Raw genomic sequence first — 21,957 nt, 5'->3', positions numbered from 1 at the left:
TTTAGTATTAATTATTCCTTTAAGGCTTAATTATTTAGAGTTATTGTGTAGTCGACAGCGCTTTTAATCGCGGTTGAGAGCAAAATGATCTGTTTACTCAAATTTTAATGATATGGCGTTTTTTAGCCAGCTTGTACTTATATACGAAAAATTTCATGTGCAGTATACAAAATTGTCTATGAACGAACTGTGCTAGTGTGTGTGTGTACCAAGCCAACGTTACTAAGTTATATACGATTCGATGCTGTTCGTACCAATAACAACAACAACAACATACGAATCCATCAATTCCTTTTGTATCCCCCATGTGCTGTAGCTTCTCCTAACCCAAAATATCATCATAAATACAAATACAAATTTTTATTCAGGTAAAGTACATACATTCTACATTCACACATTCTCGCACCATCAATAGCCAAACACAGAAAACAACCCAGTGTTCTCTGTTTGGAGGGGGACTCCTGCTGGGGTTCCCCATTAATCTGCCTGACTTTCTTTGACGCGAGGCCACGTTCTTACATTTGGCATCTTAGTGTCTAATGATATGTGTCTTCGATTCGCCTTTAGGATTTGGGATTACCCCTATACGGGTACGCCGGGGTGCATCCCATCCCACGATCGTCGTCGGGCCTAAGTCAACAACAACAACTAACAGCTGACGCCATAAACGCAACATCCCGCTCTACAGTTCTGCAAGTCTTCCTCTAACATACGCCTCTGGTTAGTTACTGCGCCTCTATTTTTTTTTTTTGAGATATATACAAGAGTTGTTACATTCTTGTACAGCCACTAGTACGCGTAGCGTTTCGGGCAAGTCCTTAATCCTATGGTCCCTGGAATACGATCCCCTGCCGCGAAGAATCGTTTTTTCATCCAAGTACACATTTTACTGTTGCGTTAAACAGAGGCTACAGTTAAGGAATTGCGCCCAGTAAATCCTCCCCGGCCAGGATACGAACCCATGACATAGCGCTCGCGGAACGCCAGGCGAGTGTCTTACCACTACACCACGGAGACTGCAAGTTATTACTGTTACTGCAAGACTGTTATTACTGACTAAAAGACTGTTATTATTAACACTTAACAGTTTCATTCAGCACATGGTCTTGAGAAGCTTATGTCCATGTAAAATCAGGATCCTACTACTGTACAGTTTAAGCTTTGATATCCCCATGGAAACTCTGTGGCGGGATAACTAAATGGGGCACCATATCTCCAATTGTTGATTATTTTCAATGTTTCCTTATGTCTCCATCTACCTTCACTTTCTAATATGTTTGTAGTTACTGAGGTAATCCTCATTCCATAAATTTGTGTTTCGTAATGTAGTACTGTATACGTGAAATGGAAACCAGCATATGAAATTATATTTTACAAATATTTTCTCTCTACAGCACTGTGAAGCAGGTGAGATGTCTGAAGACATGCATAAATATAGAAGAAAATTTCTCAGTAGGAACTAGCCATCAAGTATTGTTTAGATGAATTGTATTTGAATTCTCTAACAATACTTATTGTTTACTCGCTTTACTGGTCACTCAGTAGCAACCCGAAGTGTACTCCATTGGTACTCTGTGGCCACGCCCACAAATGTCAGGCACTTAAAACTATTTAGTCTACCAGGATAAGAAATCAGTAACTTGCTCCCTGAAAGAGATGAGAAGAGCATGTGGTATTCAGAAATCAACCCACTGAGTTCAATTTGAGCAAAAGGTGAAAAGAGTGAAGGGATGCCTGGCTGTTACCTGGATGACGTAGGCTGCTACCTGGCGGTGACTAGGAAAGTTGGGGGCAAGCATAGTTTGCCTATTCTAACTATTGGATGGGTTGGTTTGCATTCCAAATTTATTCTTTATGGGGATGATTGTCTTATAGAGATGTTGGTTGTTTTGTTGCGCTTTTTGACTTTGAGTGATTTAACTTGGAAGTGGATTCATCATCGCACCCAACATACTTACCTCATATCTTTGAGTGGGAAGATATTGGTCCTTGCTCCTGGTAGGTCAAGAGAGTCTTGGGTGCCTGATGTTAAGGAGTGGTCCTAGAGTGAGAGTGCAGTAAGCTCAGAGAGCTACTGAGATGCTACTTGCAATTGTCATTTCATTACTCTCTATACTATTTTTATAAATCTGTTTTCCCTCCAGATTGCAGCAATGACTCTTATACACAATGACAAACTATTGAACTTACTTGAGCGACTGAATATATCTGGAAGTCAAGTGTGTGAAGATGAACTTACATCCATCATAACTTATGTCATTGAAGCTTGTCGAGTGCCTCCTCTCCAGAACGTAGATCTGCCATATACTGAATTAGACTTTGAAGGTGTTGCAAATAATGCTGAAATTCAGCTAAATGTTGTTATACAAATAATTCAAAAGATATACTCTGTTAAAAAGCAAGGATACCATTTTAGTCATTTGTTCATAAGAAATGCTGTGGTCAATTGTTTTCTTGTTGCTTGTGAATTCAGTGATGAAAATTGGGAATGGGTCAATAAAAAAGCAGCGAGTGCATCTAAGAATGTTATGAACAAGTTGTGTGAAGTTTGCCAATGTAAATCTGTAAGAGAACTTCTAAATGGAGAATTTACTGACACTTCGGAAAGATCATATCAGAACAGTGGAACTTCTCTTGAAAATGAAAAAGAAATTAGTTACATAAAATTTATATTACAAGCATTTAGTGGAATATTCAACAAAAATAATTGGAAAACATATCCTTCCCTAAAGATGTCTTACTGGAAGATTCTTCAATATTTAAATGTAAGTAATTTTTCTCTACATATCTTATGTAGAGAAAATATTATTACAGTATTTTATAGTAATAAAATTATTATTATTATACATATTACAGGTATATCTATATAGAGTATGCATATTATTATATGTATAATTACATATATAATATTTTTTTTTTATATAGGGAAGGAGTACCACCTCTGGTGCAAGTGTAGGGACCCATAGCCTCGGAAAATAAAATAAAGAGTACAGTACTCAGAGAAGACCTTGTGGATCCTCACTGAACACTTTGATATTTTCTTCTCCTACCACACCTGACAGCTGGGTGGACAGCGCCTCGGATTCGTAGTCCTGAGGTTCCGGGTTCGATCCCCGGTGGAGGATCGAAATGGGACATGACAATTTCATGTCCCACTTTTTCCCTGTGGTCAAGAAGATCTTGAAAGAGAGTTTTTTCAGAGGGGCCCTATCCTTATATGGATCTGGTTTGTTCGACCATTGCTTCATCATATCATGTGGTTGCCTTGTGATGGTATCTGTGTGTGTGTGTTTTGGTCTTTGTCCTTCAACTTGCTGTTTCTAATCTGGTATATGCTGGTATTTTGTATAAAAGCATGGTTGTTTAAGTTGCTTTGCAGTATAATGAAATTTAATTACGTAGCAGCAGACTTATCCTTCCAGGTGCTCTCAATGTTATGCGTATCCTTTTTAAGGAAAGCCCCCATTGCCTCAGAAAAGATTAGTTTAAGGCCCTGGCTCCCGGCAGGTCAGGATTGATCATGGAGGCCTGGTGCCTAAAGGCATTTCATTACATTCAACTCATGATTTTTACGAATGCTACGAATATTTTTCTGTAAAAAGAAACAACCTCATCTTACATTATGACATTTTATGGTTACATAATTTTATATGCACTGTATTTTCAAAATAAACACAAAGGAAATCAAATAGTAAAAGTCACTCAAATTTTACACTATTATGAATTGCAAATACTGTATACAACCACCAAATTGTTTATGTATATGTATATTGCTCTCACAACTTTTCAGCAAAAGACATTGGGAGAGCAGTTGGCATACCTTCTACCTCCTGCACTTTTTATTGTCGATGACTGGGAACAGCGAAACAAAGTGTTGGGACTTAACTGTCTTCTTTACATAATAAGAAACACTGTGAGTATATTATTTTATGTTTACTACATTTGTAAATGTCTTTGTAGAGTACAATAGAACCTCCACATAGAGTATTCCTCTAAATGACAGTCTGATTTTCCTGCAGCATCTACCACCCAAGCAGAAAGAGGCATTTCATTTCATTCAACTTTTTTTTTTCTAGACTGGCTCAGAACTTCGATGGTATGGACGAGGAGCAGTAATATACGATGCTCTGAAACCAATACTTTATTCAAGGGAGGCTAAAGTACTTGAAATTTTATATCCAGCTATCACAGAAGTAGCATATATCTTGGAATCGGACCCATCAAATGCAGGGAAGCTGAAAAGTGTGAGTGTTCCATGTAAAATTATATTTATATATCTTAACTTTAATACTTTTTTCTGGGAGGATTCCCCTTGTGCTCCCTGAACCTACTATGTACTGGTATGGTCCTACTATGTACTGATATAGTCCTACTATGTACTGATATGGTACCATGTACTGTACTATGTCACATCAGCTGCAGAGTTTTATAGGCCTACCTGGGACTTGCACTAGAACCTGGCCTCCCCTCAAAGAGGCGCAGGGAGTGGGTGACATTTATTTTCACCACTCACTGGGAAAGGCAACCAAGAAGTCAGAAAGTCAAAATCACTACTGGCTTCAATATACTGACCCCTTGAGAGTCGCTGAAAGAACTCTCCCAACAATGTAAACAAATGATTGAATTCTCTCGAAAGTAGTACAAGCTTGTTTGCCCTCACCTTTCCCCCTTGTTTGTGGAGAGGTAGCCCACCACCAGCCATCATCCCAAAGCTCTGTTCTATAGCATCTCTTTTTGTACTGGCTTCAGTGTTCTGCTTGTTCAGTTAAGTGATGGTGTTTGCCTTGGTGTTTGCCTTTAGTGACATTTCCTGTACACTGCAGTGTAGAATTAGTCAAATTTTGAGTGTACTTGGAGTTGCATGTGTGCAGGGGTTACCGTCACTGTGTGTTCCCTAGTGCTGCCCTTGCATTGCCAGTGTTATCTTCACTGGAGTGTTCAGGAGTCTCTTCCTTAGGGGAGGCCCATACTTGTGGTGACTCTTGCCCAGGGTGAAGTCTGGTGTCTTGGGAAGTTCCTGTCTTCCCTCAGGTTGGGTGAAACTTTGGCTGGTGGGGTGGACTAGTAGTTCATGCACTTCTCTCTAGAGTGCTGAGTTTGGCCTTCCAGCCACATTGCCCCAGGCTATCAGCTTATTTTTAGGTCTGGCATTGTAATTCCAGTGCCTAAATGTCCTGCTTGGGTTTCCCCCTTAGGCTTCAGAAATCCCGTGCGGGTTCAGTGGTCCAATGGATATTCACCCTGAACCTTCTGTCGCTTTGTGCGAGTTTGAGAGTTGCTCATCATCTGTGTTGCAAGGCAATGTTCATTCCTTCTGCTTCGACCGTGCTGCACCTTCGATCATAAGTCCTGTGGGGGGGGGGGGGGGGGAGTTTGCTCTCCCTATGTGGCTCTTCTTTGTGGCCCTCTTGATTAGGTTAGGGTTTCCTAGGCAGCGAATGCTTTGCATATTGGGTTTTCTCAGTTGCAGCGATCCATGTTGTGTGCCTAGTTGAATGCCTCAAAGCGGCCCTGTTGGTGTTTTTGGACCAAGAGTTGGTGGTGTTGGTGTCCACACTTCCTCTTCCTTTCCCTTCTGAATTTGGCACAGAGACAATTGTCCTAGTCCTGCTGAGGCTTCTGGGATTTCCTTTCCTCATGCTCCTCCTTCCTTCGAAGCCTCTGCCTTGGACTGCTTTTCTGTCCCGGGTGGTGGGCGAGGACGCTTGCTCTATTTTGGGAAGGACACTCTTCTGGAGCTTCTGCGACTTTGCTGGGGGGTCAGATTTGAACCCTTAGATTCCTTTCAATTCTACGTGGTTCCTGGTTTCCTCTGAGGAGGGATCTTCCTTTGCATGGGGGAGGGGTTTTCATATCCTCTCTCCCTTTATTAGTATGATTTCGGTGTGGCTTTCCCCAGGATTTAGTTTCACATGCCTTTCTTTCCATCGGGATCATCCTTCAGCAGGTTTTCTTCCTCTCAGATCCCTCCTGCGGCGGCTCGGGAGGCTCTTTTTACGTATTTTTTGCACGACCCTTCCTCTTTTGAATTTGGGGTCTTCTTATTGGATGTGTTACAAGGTTTCAGTCTTCCAGGCTGGCAGACAATCCCCTTGTTCTTGCTTGGTGAGTTTTTTGTTGTACCTGCACACTTAAGTGGCATGAGGTGTTTACCATGGTGCAGGTGTTTATTTGGGGGCCTGTTTTTTGCAGCTCTCATTGATTGCCTCTTTGCTCCTGCTCTTTCTCAGGGCATAGGTCTCTTGCCGCTCCATGCTCAGGTTTCCCTGTTATCGAAATGCAGACGGGCACGAAGGTCAACTGCACTTAGGGCACCTGACCCTCATGCTTGTCTGCATTTGGGTTCCATCAGGCATTTCTTGGGCCTCCTTTAGCTGCATATTGATTGGCTCATTGAGGATGTGGGGATGCTTGATGGAGGGGCCATATACAGGGATCTTGGCCTACATACAACTTGGGAAGTGCATTGACTGTACTTCCCAAGTTGTATGCTACTGTGCTCCGGGAGGTGTTGGCCATGTTCACCACCTGACTCTCTGGTCGACAGATTGTGTTGGCCCATTCTTTGGATTCAGCATGGACCCTTACTTACCCTTATGTCCACCTACCTTTTTTTCCTCTTTCCTGAGGATGCTGTTGCACAGTTCTCTCTTCAGATGCTGAGGCTTGTCTGCCCATTTTGGACCTTCCCTGTTTTGGGGGTTCTGGGGTGAGCTGGGGTGTTACAAAGTTAATAATCCTGCTCCACACGCCCATCCAACTGGATTGGCAGCTTTACAGTCATATGCATTTATTGCCTACAGTAAGCAAACTTTGGATGTTTGGCTAAGATTTCTGAATTATGATTGAAGTACAGTGCAACTCTGATTCAGCAAACTATTTGGAACCGACCCCAATTCGTTGGAGAGAGGGATTCATTGCAAACAGAGATGCCTTCAGGAGGCATTTATGTAATGCTTTTTTTGTTGTAATGCAAAACCTCCCGACTTTCTCCTCTCTCCCAACACCCTGAACCCTGAAACCAGCCACCCCAACACCTCCCATACCCTGCACCTCAGCCCCTGCTGTACGGGATTAATATGGTATGTCCCGATACCTGTCTGGTATCTGGCAAAATCTCTGGTATTCCAGATCTTTATCCGGATATGGTGAAGTTAGCAGAAACTTATCCAAACTTGATTTAGACTATGCCTGTCTTCAGTATCCAGAAAAATCTCTGGTTATCTGAATTGCTATTTGGATATGGAGAAGTTTTTGACAAAAAAGTATATGGCTGCAATTTTTGCCAGTTAACACAAATACAGTACACTGATCTCTGATCCAAATATAGTATTTGGATCAGTGGGCTTCAGATAAGTGAGCTCATACAGTATGTATGGCTGTTTTGTTAACCATAGAATTTAAAACACAAAAATTATAGTGCTGTACTGTATATATGTATTCTTTGTCTTAAGTAGGACAAATTTTGTTAATGTTTGAAGTACCACTAGCTATTAATGCAGTTTAATTACTTTTACAGGAAAGTGCACACGATATTATTTTGCATCAATTGCTACGAGAGATGAGACATGAACAAAAGCTTGCACTACGCTCTGTTTATGCTGTTTCACTTCCAAGTATCTTGTCATCCATGGGTATTTTTGCCATCAGGTATGTTCTTTTGTAAAATCTATTTTTAAATGTGTTTTTCTGGAAAGGGCCAGAAAACAATTTCTTGGTATCTCTCCTGTGCTTACGTGCTGGTATAGCTAAGAGTTACGATTGCACAGGCTTGAGAAACTCGCACAAACCTACGGGTGGTAACTAAAGGACTAAAGTCTGGTTCTCTATGTAAGATTGAAAACTCCTGTAGGTACATGTGGCTCTTATATGCTTTCCCAGACCATTAGTAAACAGATGCCATCTTTGAAAAAATGGACAACCCTTGTGGGGTGTGAGAGCTTAAGTACTAACACCCATGAGTAGTACATGCAGCTTGCTCCCACAGTATCACTTTAATGTGCAGACTATGAGTCACAATAACGTAGCTAAAGATATGTTGTTGTTGTTACTTAAGATTTAGTTACTCGGTACAAAAAGTTCCAAGTAACACGGGCTATGGTGAGCCTGTAGTGGACTGACCTGGCACAGGAGCAGGGCTGTTGATATAATGACCAAACCACACACCAGAAGATAAGGAGACGACGGCATTTCGGTCCGTCCTGGACCATTATCAATTTGATTCTGATGGGAGCAAGGGAACTATGTGAGAGGAGGTAATTCCTAGAAAGAAAAGGCAAGGCGAAAAGGTAAGAACAAGAAGCAAAAAGGGATACGGAAGGGATGGGTGTAATACAGTAATAGGGTGATGGAATGAAGGGAACATAAGAATAAGGGGGGAAAGAAAAAAAGAAAAGAAAGGGGAGTAAGCTTGTGTCAGGTCAAGTTTGTTTAAAAGGTTAGAGCATTTGAGTATGCACTGTGAAAAGGAAGAGTCAACAGCAATAAAAAACCAGGACTAAGGTTCATGTTGGGTATGTTGTGTATAAAAGCCGATTCGACAAGACGGCATCTGTGAAAAGTAGAGGCAGGAAAGCCTCTTACTATTTCCAGGGGGAGGCCCACCCACCTGAGCCGGCCACCTGCTCACCAGTTCATTGACTGAAGCCAGCTTGGGCTGATGTCTACTCTGGCCTTGATTTTCTGTCAGGGTTTTACCCTCGTGGTTGTACCTGCTGTATGGTGATCAGGTGGCTTCTCTCATGGGGTCCCACCTATGGTCTTTTTCTCGGCAACAGTATGAAGTCTCTTGGCATTCTTTTCACCACTTCCTTTCTCTTCGTAGGTTGACTTCTGTTTCTGTTTGTGTTGTCTTTCTTTTCTTGGCTCTTTCAGGATTGACATCTTATGCTGAATACTGTCACCTCTTATCGTGCGACACTAGCGGAGCAGCTCCAGCTTGCGTTCGGGGTGAATGTTACAGTACTTTGACTTGGTTCAGTAAGCTTTCTCATGCGTTTTTCCACCGCCAGTCTGCTCACATGCTGCCTGAGCTGTCCTGGTTTTTGGAGTAGGTGCTCTCTTTTTTTTTTTCTCTTCTCCTCAGTTTGTTGTGGGCCCCTTTGGTCCAAGATTGTTTTCAAAACACTTTGTTTTTGTTGGCTTTAGCCTCTGTGGGGTCGGGTACCCATTCTCTCGTGAACGTTCCAGGCCCTCAGCGGTCTTGTGTGCCCTTGATTCATTGGTTGCAGCCAGTTGTCCTGTCTTCGTCGTGAGACACGCGGTGCTGCCGCCTTTCAGGTAAGTCCCTCTATTACTTATCTTTGGGTATCTAGCTTCAGGGAGCCAACAGGGTTCCCCACAGAAAACCAGCGTTGAATGTAATGAAACGCCATTTTTCTGGGTGAGCCCCGGAGGCTCCCTGGCACCCTCCCTCCCTTCGGTATGCAGTTTTTCTTCCGTTTGCTCAGTCTCCAAACTGGTGAGCAAGTGGCCAGCTCGGTTGGGCAGGGCCTCCCTCTCCGGGTTGGGGGGGAGGACGGGAATGAGCGCCACGCCGGTTTAATGACAATTTGCTTGTTACCTTGTTTTTCTTGGGGAAAGTTCTTGGGCTCTGTTCAGTCTTGGGTTAAATTTTCTACTAGTTGTGGTCTGTTTTGGGGCACCTACCCGTCTGGGTGCCAGTTGTGGTCTGCCTCGGTCGATGGCAGACATGAAAACTCCACTCCAAAGAATGGAGTTTACATAGGCCATTGGTCCCTTTGCCTCCCTGAGGGGAACCAGATTTTGGCTCATGGTTCCCGGTAGGCAAACTCCATATGACTAAAGCCCCCAGATTAATATAGCTAATATCAGTCCGATAGCTCCAGAGAGCCTCCTGGGCTCACCCAGAAAATGGCATTTCATTACGTTCACCGCTAGTTTTATTGATCTAAGAATATAATATACATGTTACTAGATGTATGCAATATAGGTTTTATCATAGTGACAGTTCACACATTTAGCTATATAAATTCCTCAAATTACACACTAAAGTATTGAATAATATTACTGCTAAAAACTAGATATAAAACTATTAAAAATATTTAAATAATTCATGTTAAAAAAAAATTGTGGAAGCCCCAGCCGTCAGGTGCTAAGCTGACCTTGGATTGTTGATAAAAGTTTATAAACTCTCAACAAACCATCTTAATGGTTTATTAGGGTGCACAGAAATGTAGATAATTATGTATAACATGTGGCCATCATCAGATGGCCTCTGCACAAACCACTGTGGGAAGATACTGACGAGTAACCCAGAATTTTTTCTCATTACACTTAATGCTTTTTTCTAACATTGCGTATCACAATAAAAAGTTATACAAATGTAGTATTCCATTTACTTTTTACTGAGAAGGGTAGTACTGGCATAGTAAAAGCTTCATGCCAGCCTTTTCCATTAACATTTCCTTGGTGCCCTTAAATCTTATTGCGTCCCCCATTTTACGAAACACTGTCTTGAAGTACGTACAATTTCGGAAACAACAGATGGTTTCATGTCTTAATAGATGTATGCTCTAACTTTTTCAGATGGTCTCAAACCTTGATGGATGTATGTTCTGACTATTTAGCAACTTGTGAGGGACTAGCAGCTTCAGACAGAATAAGCATTTTGAGGGTATGTGAAATCTGTTTCTTGGCTTTATTATATAGTGTCAGTTATATAAACAAATGACTTATTGATAGAACTTAATGTATTTTGATAAACTAAAAAAAAATCTTCATACTTGCATGTGAATCAGCACGCATACACTTCCTACCTATATAATGAAAAAAAAATATGTTGGGATGTCCAGAAGGGAACTCCAATGGATAAATGAATTCCTGACAAATGGGAGGTAGAGTAGTAGGTAAGACAGAAAAAAGAGGTTGGGAAGGGGAGAAATAGTACAGGTACTTGGAGTTATCCAGGGATGAATATTGTTTGTAAATGATGCAAAGCTTATGAGATTATTATAGATGAACAGCATTGCTAAAAGCTGCACAACTTGGAGATACTGTAAGTATAGTCTGAAAAGAAAGAAAAAGAGTTCAGCATTAATTAAAGCAAGATCCTGTATGAGGATGGGAGAAGATGAATGAAAGCATTTAGTGCCATATCTGTTGTGAAGGGAACAGCTATTAGTTCCAGAATATGAGGAATGCCTTGGAGGTGGAAATGATACCAATTCTGTCACCAGATGTTCAGAAATTGGAAAACAAGTGGCATGTGCAACATTTGCAAATGTTACATATGCCACTTTTGGAAAATATAATAATCTTCAAAAATCACTTGTATGATAATACTGTACTAGGGTAAGTATGTGATGACTGTTGGGAATCCACTCTCTCAATCACATAAAAATAGATAAAAGGGTTATGCAGATAGGCTGAAAGATCTACTTCTCAGTACTGTGTCAGAGAAATAAAGATGAAGGCAGGATGGTTAAAAATAAATGATGCTGGTATGATACTGTATTTAAAAGAATGGACAGAACTGATAAAGACAGGCTGTTTGAAAGGGATTGAACCAATCCAAGGAGACATGAGGGGTGGGACCAGAACACTGGAAAACAAAAGGGTTCTAATCAGAACATTAGGAGACAAAAAGGGAGTTTGGACTGAATGAAGGACACACATGAGGTGGGGTCAGGAAAATGTGATACACAAAGGGATGAAAGGACATGCAAAGGTTGGACCAGGATGGGGTTGACAATCAAAGGGTGGGATCAAGATGAAAAGACACTCGGAGCAGGTATCTCCGATGGAGCATAAAAAATGCACAGTGCTCCGTGTCCTTGGCTCATACCAAGGATCCTAGGTTCAGTCGCTAAGGCATGACAGAAACAGTTGGGCTTGTTTCATTCAAATGATGCCTGTGTTTACCTAGCAGTAAATTAGGCACCCAGGAGTTAGTCATTTGTTGTAGGCTGCACCCTGAGAAAGGTCAGTAATTGGTTTAGGATCACCTCAGTAAACCTAAGTACAGGCTTCCTCTCCATGACAATGGAAATTCTCTGATCATCAAGCCCCTTCAACCTCATAGATAGAGTTAGATTCTAGTCTTGGCTTTCAATAGTTCATCATGTTATTGAGGGTTGGCGTAATTCTTAAACTTGATTACACCAGTGCTTAGTCTATGGGAAGCCTGATGTACAAGTCACAGATTGATCAACCCGGCTGTGACTTGTATGTCGGGCTACAAGCAGCCACATTGAGTAGCCTGGTTGACCAGACCACCACCCAGGAGGCTTGGTCAGAGACTGGGATGTTGAGCCTCGGAATCATTGACAGGTATACGACAGATAAGTTACAGAGGGGGGCTTCCCAGAAACATCCAGAAATGTTAATATTTATGAACATAAGTATGTAAGCCATATCAGTGACATTAACAACACTTGTCGCTTGTAGAAACCAGGACCAACACCTTATAAACTCTAAGACTCTTCAGCTCATAGATTGCAAAACATTTCATAAGTCACCCCACACCTTCACCTCACCGTATTTTTCTTCTATAAACAGCTATCCCCTGTGTACCTGTTAGATATGATAGTCTTACAAATATAACACCAGTTTTGTGTTTCCATACTTACAGGTATGTAGAGTATTAACATAAAATTGTTTTAAATTGAAAGAGCTGTACATTAACTAATCTTTCTATAGGCTCTTCAAGTATATGTACAAAAGTGTTGGCCTCAAGTTCACACTGATGCATCGTCCATGGTGCAGATGGTTGTGCGCTTGTTGTATGATGTAACTGCTGAGGATTCAGACTACAGCCCTCAGGTAAATGTAAAATTTAAATATATTTTTCTGTGGGGAGCCCCATCAGCCCCCTGAAATTATCCCACTGATATAGTGCTATCCTATTTGGGGTCATCAGTCACAGAGTTCTTGTGTGCCTATCGGGGAACAGAGGCACGGGGAGGCTCTGTTCGCCTCATGAACACTTTACATTTAAAGTTTATCATCTTGCCATCGACCAGGGAACCACCCAGAAAGATAGGCGAATCAAAACAGACTACTACCTGGCTGAAAAATGTGATCTACGCCCTAAAAATATAAAAAAAAAGGTCCATCACAAAGAAAACAAACAATCAAAACTTTGTCCAACTAACCTCCCGCTCGTTAGCTCCACCCTCCCCTCTGCAGGGGGGAGGGGAAGACAGCCCAGGTGAGCCACGCTGGTTAGTTCTTGACTGATGTGTGTTGTGTCCGTTAGCTGTTTTGCGCCACCAAGTGTTCTGTGTTGGTGGATGCACTATGGGATGATCCGGTTTCCCTGGATCCTTGTTTCAGGGCTTGTCTCTTTCAGGATACCCGCAGTGTCATAAAGTCTAGCCAGCCTGTGGTCTACGCCTGTGCCCATGATGTTAGGAAGTATGCCGCTCTCTTGGCTGTATTTATGAATACTGTGTGACTTGGGATGATATTCGGCACTGGGGTTTCGAAGGTCTAACAGGGTCTTAGCCGCCAGGTATCTGGTGAATGTCTCTGGCCCTATGTGGCCTTGTGTTGCCTTGGGGCATCTGTCACTGCCGATGGTCTCGTCTTCGGAGTGATATCTGCGGTGCTGCTGCCTCCCTGGTAGGTCCCGTTTTTTCTTCTCTGTGGGTAGATAGCTTCAGGGAGCAGACGGGGCTTCCCACAGAAAACCAACGTTGAATGTATTGAAACGCCAATTTCTGGATGAGCCCCGGAGGATTCCAGACACCCTCCCTCCCAGTCGGTGGCTTTCATCATTAGAGAACTGGCCGGTGGCGGCCCAGTTCATCTGGGCCAGCTCCCTCTACCTCATGTGAGGGTCGGTTGAAGATAACGAGTGGGGGGGGGGAACTTTTGCTAGTTTATTTTTTTTGTGGGGGGGGGGGGGGGAAGAGTTCTTTTGATGTTTTGAGAGCATGGGTTGCATTTTTCAACCAGGCAGTAGTCTATTTTGATTTGCCTACCTTTCTGGGTGCTTCCCTGGTCGATGGCAAGATGATAAACTTTAAATGTAAAGGGCTCATGAGCCATTGCTCCCTGCGCCTCTGAGGGGAGGGGGGAACAGATTCTGACTCTGGTACCTGGTAGGCATAAAAGAACTCTGTGACTGATAATCCCAAGTAATGTGGCACTTAATCAGTATGCTAGCTTCAGGGAGTCTCCAGGGCTCACCCAGAAACTGGCGTTTCATTACATTCAATACTGGTATTTTTTATGGAAATCTATCCCCAGCTCTTTATTGCTTTCTAAGACAAGATACTACTGTCTCCTAGATAGGATCTGGAGCAGAATGGAAGACCTGTGAAGAGTGTATTTAGAGCAGTGATTGTGTGTGTGTGTGTTTGAAGTGGCAATTTAGTGTGAACAATGCATGGTGTATGGTAAAGGACAAAGCTGGGTGAAAATAATTTATAAGATGGAAGTGAATGTATTTGTTTTAGCTGACAATTTGTTTTAGTATATGACAATTCACGAGGAACACTGTATACCTGGTCGTACGAATGGTGAGGTTCTGCTGTGAATGTCTCCTGGAGTGTGGTGGTGCTCGTTTGTCAATGATGTTATATGCGTACTGTAGTGTGAATGCTATGCAGTATTGCAATGGATGGAAATGCTAATTTACTTTGTAATACTGTATTTGCAACCTTCTTTCAATTCATCTTTTTTATCTGGGCTAATGCTTTCCTACCCCATGAATAGTAGGAAAGAGAGTAATGATGAATGAATGAATGAAATAAATGTGTTATTAATTACTAGGTGGTGCATTCTAGTATTAAAGAAAGTTTTATTAGTGTTATGATTATATTAGTTAAATGCAAAACTAATTTATTTAGAAATATTATTTTAATCTGTTTATATTGTTATTTTTTTAATCTGCTCTTTCAGATTGTCTGCGATATCACAAAAGAAGCTGAATTATTAATTAATCTATTGAATTCAGCTGCTCCCAAGACTATGCAAGAATTGTGTCGGGGATTGCAGGATATCTCAGTTCATGCTCAGTGTCAGCTAATTCTCAAGAGGATATTCAATATCTCATCCAATAAGTGAACATGGATTGGGGCAACAAGAAGATATAATAAATTATCCCAAGATTTCTAATTTATAATCATTTTGACAACCTAAAAATGTGTTTATTGTTAACTGTTTCACTGTGGTACTCCATTTTGACTCAAATCTTTCCTTGAGGCTAAATGTTCCAAGATGTCTTATTTTCTATGTCTAATTGGTGAAAAAATAAAAAGCCTTAGAGGTTATTTTATAATAAAAACTGTACAGTGAAACCCCCAAAATCCAGACCTTGAAACAGGATTTTACAACATTTCTGGGCAAGCCCTGGTGGCTCCCTAAAGCTACTCTCACTGATTGTATGCCAACTACTAGGTCGCTCACCCACAGAGTTCTATATAGTCTACTGTGGACAAGGAGCCAGAACCTGGCTCACTCACAGAGGCGCTGGGAGCAGTGGCTTTATTTAGAGACTACTTTTGGTCGGTCTCAAACCCATTGTTGATGTGACAATGTGCATTTTTGTAACTAGCTCATAAAAACTGTAACTTAGCTAAATGAATTTTGGGGTTCAATCCCTGAGCTCATTATGTGCCTCTGTAACACTTTCCACTACCGCCCACAGGATGGGTATGGAGTGCATAATAAATGGACTAAACTAACTAGTAGTTGTATTTATTATGCCACCACCAGGGAAGGCTCCCAGAAATTCAGCAAAACAAAAGACCACTGCTGGCTTTAGAAATGACTGAATCCTCTAGAACCGCCAGAAGAACTCCTCCCAACCATGTAAACAAGCAATCGAAAAGGTTTGAAAATAGTGTTAGCTCGTTCGCCCCATTTGTTTTGTGGGAGGGGGAGGGCAACTCGTGGTCAGCCTGCAACACCACCCTCAATTCTATGGCAGATGTGAGAACTCCCCAACAACCTGGAGAGAGGACGTCAGGGAGCCATAGGGGCTCGCCCAGAAATTGGCATTTCATTACATTCAACGCTCAGTGTCTGGGGTGTAGACCCTTTGTGGCTCCCTGAAGCTATCTAGCCACAGAGTGAGGAACAGTGGGCACTCACCAAGGAGGTCATTCCCATTTAGCACAACCTATTGTTTGTTTTTGTTTTAACCATTTTTTATCCATTCTAGTATTCTATCTGTTATTCCTTTCCGGCTTCCTGTCCTTATCAAGGTCACTATTGTGTTAGTGGCCCCTCAGGTAAATTCCATTTACCTGTAATTTTGTTGCTAATCTGTCATGTGCTATATTATCAAAGGTTTTAGCAAAATCCATGTTTACTACATCCACCATAAGTCCTTTGCCTGAGTAGCTGGTTACCTTTCCCAAAAGTGTGAGCAGTGACCTCAGTGAGCACAAAACATAAAAGTGTCATGTGGCCTAGTGTCTCTTCGTCCTGTTCCACTGCCGGCTTCCTGTCCTCATAGAGGCCTCTAGTGTTAGTGGCCCTCGGGTAAAGAGATTGTTTTACCTGGTGCATTAAATTAAATGTAAATTAGGCGAAACTGCAAACTGTGTTTGCTAGGAAGAGCAGATAAGTTTCCTGGTCATGTTCTCATGGAGGAAGAGGGCCTCGGCTCATGGCCAGGCCAGTTTATGCCCTCAGCGTAGCATAATAGAGGACGAGTGAAATATGCAGCCATAATGAGTCTCCTTCGTCCCTCCCAAAAATTTGAGCATTGCTACACCTTCATTTTCTTCATTAATCAATCTACTGCAAGGCAATACTGTATTATTAATTTGGTAGTTGACCTGGGTTGTTTTGCCCCACGTGCAAGGTTTTGCATTTTTCGATATTAAAAAGCATTTACCAGTTCTTACCACTTGTGCAGTTCATGTAGATCTTTTTGTAAGGCTTCAATAAAATTTTCACTTCCCACTTTACCATAAATCTTAGTGTCATCTGCAAATTTGACAATGTGGTTTATATCATCTGTCATTTATGAGATATATACTGTATGACAAAATAATGTAATTACCTAAGTGTAATTACCTAAGTGTAGTTACAGGATGAGAGCTACGCTCGTGGTGTCCCGTCTTCCCAGCACTCTTTGTCATATAACGCTTTGAAACTACTGACGGTCTTGGCCTCCACCACCTTCTCACTTAACTTATTCCAACCGTCTACCACTCTATTTGCGAAGGTGAATTTTCTTATATTTCTTCGGCATCTGTGTTTAGCTAGTTTAAATCTATGGCCTCTTGTTCTTGAAGTTCCAGGTCTCAGGAAGTCTTCCCTGTCGATTTTATCAATTCCTGTTACTATTTTGTACGTAGTGATCATATCACCTCTTTTTCTTCTGTCTTCTAGTTTTGGCATATTTAATGCTTCTAACCTCTCCTCGTAGCTCTTGCCCTTCAGTTCTGGGAGCCACTTAGTAGCATGTCTTTGCACCTTTTCCAGTTTGTTGATGTGCTTCTTAAGATATGGGCACCACACAACAGCTGCATATTCTAGCTTTGGCCTAACAAAAGTCATGAACAACTTCTTTAGTATATCGCCATCCATGTATTTAAATGCAATTCTGAAGTTAGAAAGCATTGCATAGGCTCCTTGCACAATATTCTTAATGTGGTCCTCAGGTGATAGTTTTCTATCTAGAACCACTCCTAGATCTCTTTCTTTATCAGAATTCTTTAAAGATTTCTCACATAATATATAGGTTGTGTGGGGTCTATGTTCTCCTATTCCACATTCCATAACATGACATTTATTAACATTAAATTCCATTTGCCAAGTGGTGCTCCATATACTTATTTTGTCCAGGTCTTCTTGAAGGGCATGACAATCATCTAAATTTCTTATCCTTCCTATTATCTTAGCATCATCAGCAAACATGTTCATATAATTCTGTATACCAACTGGTAGATCATTTATGTACACAATAAACATCACTGGTGCAAGAACTGAACCCTGTGGTACTCCACTTGTGACATTTCTCCATTCCGATACATTGCCTCTGATTACTGCCCTCATTTTTCTATCAGTCAGAAAATTTTTCATCCATGATAGAAGCTTACCTGTCACCCCTCCAATATTTTCCAGTTTCCAGAACAACCTCTTATGTGGAACTCTGTCGAAAGCCTTTTTTAGGTCCAGATAGATGCAGTCAACCCAGCCATCTCTTTCCTGTAATATCTCTGTGGCCCGATCATAGAAACTGAGTAAATTCGATACACAGGATCTTCCTGATCGAAAACCATACTGTCTGTCTGATATTATATCATTTCTCTCCAGGTGTTCTACCCATTTAGTTTTGATTAGCTTTTCCAATACTTTCACTATTACACTTGTCAATGATACAGGTCTATAATTGAGGGGGTCTTCCCTGCTGCCACTTTTGTAGATTGGAACTATGTTAGCCTGTTTCCACACGTCTGCTACGATTCCTGTACACAGGGATGCCTGAAAGATCAGGTGAAGTGGAATGCTGAGCTCAGATGCACATTCTCTCAGAACCCATGGTGAAACGCCATCTGGTCCAGCTGCTTTGTTCCTCCCGAGCTCCTTTAGCATATTTTCCACTTCATCTCTAGACACCTCTATCCGCTCTATGTTGTTCTCTGGAATTCTTATTGTGTCTGGTTCTCTGAAGATTTCATTTTGTACAAACACACTTTGGAACTTTTCATTTAATGTTTCACACATTTCCTTTTCATTTTCCGTGAATCTGTTTCCCATTTCCAACCTCTGGATATTATCCTTTACCTGCAATTTGTTGTTTATGAATTTGTAGAATAGGCCCGGTTCTGTTTTACATTTATCTGCTATCCCTTTTTCAAAATTTCTTTCTGCCTCTCTCCTTACTGCTGTATAATTGTTTCTCGCATCTTTGTATCGCTGGTATGTTTGGGGGTTTGGCCTCTTCCTATACTGATTCCATTTTTGTGTCTTTTGGTCTCTTGCCCTCTCACAATTTCTGTCGAACCAATCCTGTTTTCTGGTCCTGCATCTCTGTTTTGGTATAAATTTTTTTGTGCCTTTATCATATATTTCACAAAACTTGCCATACATCTCATTCACTTCCTTGCCTAGCATCAAGTCTGTCCAATTATACTCACTAAAAAAATTTCTAAGGTCACCATAATGTCCTCTCCTGAAGTCTGGTTTTTCAACTGCTTCAACCTCCTTATTTTCTTCCAGCTTATAACGCATTGCATACTTTATTTCCAAAAAGACATGGTCACTTTTACCCAAGGGAGGAAGGTACTGAATGTCAAATATCTCTTCCTCCTTCCTGGTAAATATCAAATCTAGCATGGAGGGAACGTCCCCTTCCCTCATCCTCGTAGCTTGTTTAACATGTTGATACAAGAATGTTTCCAGGATGAGGTCTACAAATTTACAGGTCCAAAAATCTTCTGTTTTAGCTTCATATGCTTCCCAGTCTATGGATTTCAAGTTGAAGTCACCGACTATCAACAGTCGTGATCTATCGTTATCCGCTCTCGCTATAATCTCTCTCATTATTGTTATAAGACCTTCACGTTTACTATCTAGCTCCTCCTTTGACCATGTGCTGCTTGGCGGTGGACTATATGCATTTATCATCATTAGTTTATCATCCTCATAGCAGATCTCTAGTGCTATTATGTCAACTTCTTGTGGATTGGCAGTCATTATTTCCTTCACCTTTAGGTGTTCTTTTACCATGAACATGAATATGAACAAAATATGTATATGAACAAAAATGATGTACTGTATATGACAAAAAAGGTTGGCCCGAAAATGAACCCCTGTGGTATCCTACTCACCAAATTTCTCCCAAGCTCTTTACCCGTGGCCTCACTCAGCTCTCTGCTCTGCTCCAAGTTTCATCTCAACTTCTACGACACGTCACTACAATACCAACAAACTGACTGCTGTAACTTAGACTATACTGTACTAAATAAATATACAAAACCACTGAACGCTTTGTGTCTAATCAACCAAATATGCACACGTAAGTTTACCCGAGTTAACCTAAGAGCCACTAATACTAGTGGCTTCTGTGACATAAATCTGAAAGAATAAAAGTGGCTATTCTGGCTGGTGCTAAGCCAATCACATAAAATAAATAAAAGTAAAATAAAGTAAATAAGACTGCTTTTGACCTCCTGACGGTGTGAGAGCTGCTGGTAAATTCCAAAAGAATGAAAAAGTTAAACATTTAATATAACAAAAATGACTAATAACAAATAAAACAAACCCCTTATCCACTTGGCAATCCACAATATAAAATGTAAAAATAAAAAAATGTGACAATTACGTTAAGGGCAAAAACAGGTGCAATACAAGGTACAAAAGCTGTTCGCATTTACTGTCTTCTGGGGAGGCGACAGTATATTTTACTGCTTTGAGAGCACGAAGTGTATTCTGAAGACTGGCCTTGTTGTTGTTATTGATTCAGCTACTTGGAACAAGTTCCAAGTAGCACGGGCTATGGTGAGCCCGTAACTTACCTGGCACAGGAGCGGGGCAAGTAGCACGGGCTATGGTGAACCCGTAGTGGACTTACCTGGCACAGGAGCGGTGCCGGAGACTGGCCGGTGGTGAGCTGCTTATATAGGCAGGCCAGGCTTAGTGTAGATGGCACTGATGTGCTGGCAACTATCGCCGGCAGTCTCAAACAAGCAGTCAAGGGCTGGTCGACCGGTGAGTGGCGCTGGGCTATGGTCCAGACAGGTGTCTAGACACAGGCTTGTTTTGTGCGTTCGATCATGTTTGTGGGCATTCGGGTGTGTAGTGAACTGAACCCTCTAGCTCGTTTAGCAGAGCAAAATTGTTATTTGCTTAGCTAAACGAACTAGAGGGTTCAGTTCCTGAACCGATTATATGCCTCTGTAATCCTTTACACCACCGCCCACGGGATGGGTATGGGGTGCATAATAAAGAAAGAAATAATAATGGTGTATACGCTGGCGGGCGGCGTTCTTACCCAGGCCGGATTAACTTCATTTAATTTGTATATTCCTGTTAAGTAGAAGATTTTAACTTAATAACATTGTATTGTGGTTTTAATATTGAGCAATTATAATATACGAAACGTACAAATTTTATGTTCGAAATAGTACAAAAAAAAAAATATGTGTGCGATCTGATCTATGTACCAAGTGTCTTGTATGCAGGTGAACAGAAGCATCAGGTGAAATGAAACGTCTCCTCCCCACCTCCCGGGAAAATCTATGATAACGACGTTTATATCGTCGATATGATATGACAGAACACTATATCTGTGATTGCCCTGTTATAAGTGACTTCAGACCAAATGGTATGTATGACGCCCCACATATACCTCTTTGAGCTCTGTAATTACGTCATACACTCAGGAATATTGGAAGATATTCTTGTGCTGTTTCCAGTGTTTGCTAGTGGAGGCTAATAGGATAATAAGGCTAACAGCCTTACATTTCATTTTGTTGTTGTTGTTTTAAGATTCGCTACTTGGAACAAAAAGTTCCAAGTAGCACGGGCTATGGTGACCCCGTACATTTGTTTTTGTATTGAGGCTGCTAGTGGCTTTGCAAGAATGTAAAAATAACAATCTTATGTAATCTCACCAACCCATTGTACCTTGTGAATAAATTATTATTATTATTATTACCCTTAAATAAATTAAATATAACAATTAATAAATTATAAATGAACGCTAAAAAGAGGGGAACGTTATGGACGAAACGACGAACGTGCCTACACAAATATTCGAAAGGCGCGCCACAGCCCGGCTGGAGCGGCTGGAACAGCTGACCGGGGCACCCCACTCAGGTGATCAATATAAACAACAGCTGGGCATGGGGACAGGGAGCCACTCAGTCTTTTTACGCTCAACCCAGACATGTTTTCACATAACATCAGCACTAGACACGTCCCTTTAACTTTCAGAAGGCTATTTATAGATGGGCGGCGCATGGAGAGATCTGCTACGTTGTTTACTGCTGCAGGACCCACAGTGCTCGAGTGGAGTGCCAGACGCCC

The 21,957-nt window shown here is 41.5% G+C and overlaps 1 protein-coding gene across 2 annotated transcripts; it reads left to right on the top strand.

Annotated features, from left to right (window-relative positions):
* The first annotated feature begins 226 nt into the window (after positions 1 to 226).
* LOC138366087 (TELO2-interacting protein 2-like) lies at positions 227 to 15,653 on the top strand. 2 transcript variants are annotated; one of them, XM_069326852.1, is made up of 9 exons: positions 227 to 368; positions 568 to 720; positions 2,145 to 2,765; positions 3,791 to 3,913; positions 4,077 to 4,244; positions 7,520 to 7,650; positions 10,549 to 10,636; positions 12,661 to 12,783; positions 14,869 to 15,653. In XM_069326852.1, exons 3-9 carry the CDS (start codon positions 2,154 to 2,156, stop codon positions 15,031 to 15,033), a joined length of 1,410 nt encoding a protein of 469 aa, XP_069182953.1. In that variant the 5' UTR covers positions 227 to 368; positions 568 to 720; positions 2,145 to 2,153; the 3' UTR covers positions 15,034 to 15,653. The 2 variants fall into 2 exon arrangements, with proteins under 2 accessions (XP_069182953.1, XP_069182996.1); XM_069326895.1 differs by lacking the exon at positions 568 to 720 and having other exon boundaries at positions 235 to 368; positions 14,869 to 15,091.
* The last annotated feature ends 6,304 nt before the right edge of the window (positions 15,654 to 21,957 follow it).

The sequence above is a fragment of the Procambarus clarkii genome, chromosome 1 (assembly GCF_040958095.1).
Source record: "Procambarus clarkii isolate CNS0578487 chromosome 1, FALCON_Pclarkii_2.0, whole genome shotgun sequence".
NCBI lineage: Eukaryota > Metazoa > Arthropoda > Malacostraca > Decapoda > Cambaridae > Procambarus > Procambarus clarkii.
This window is presented reverse-complemented; position numbering and strand designations above follow the sequence as displayed.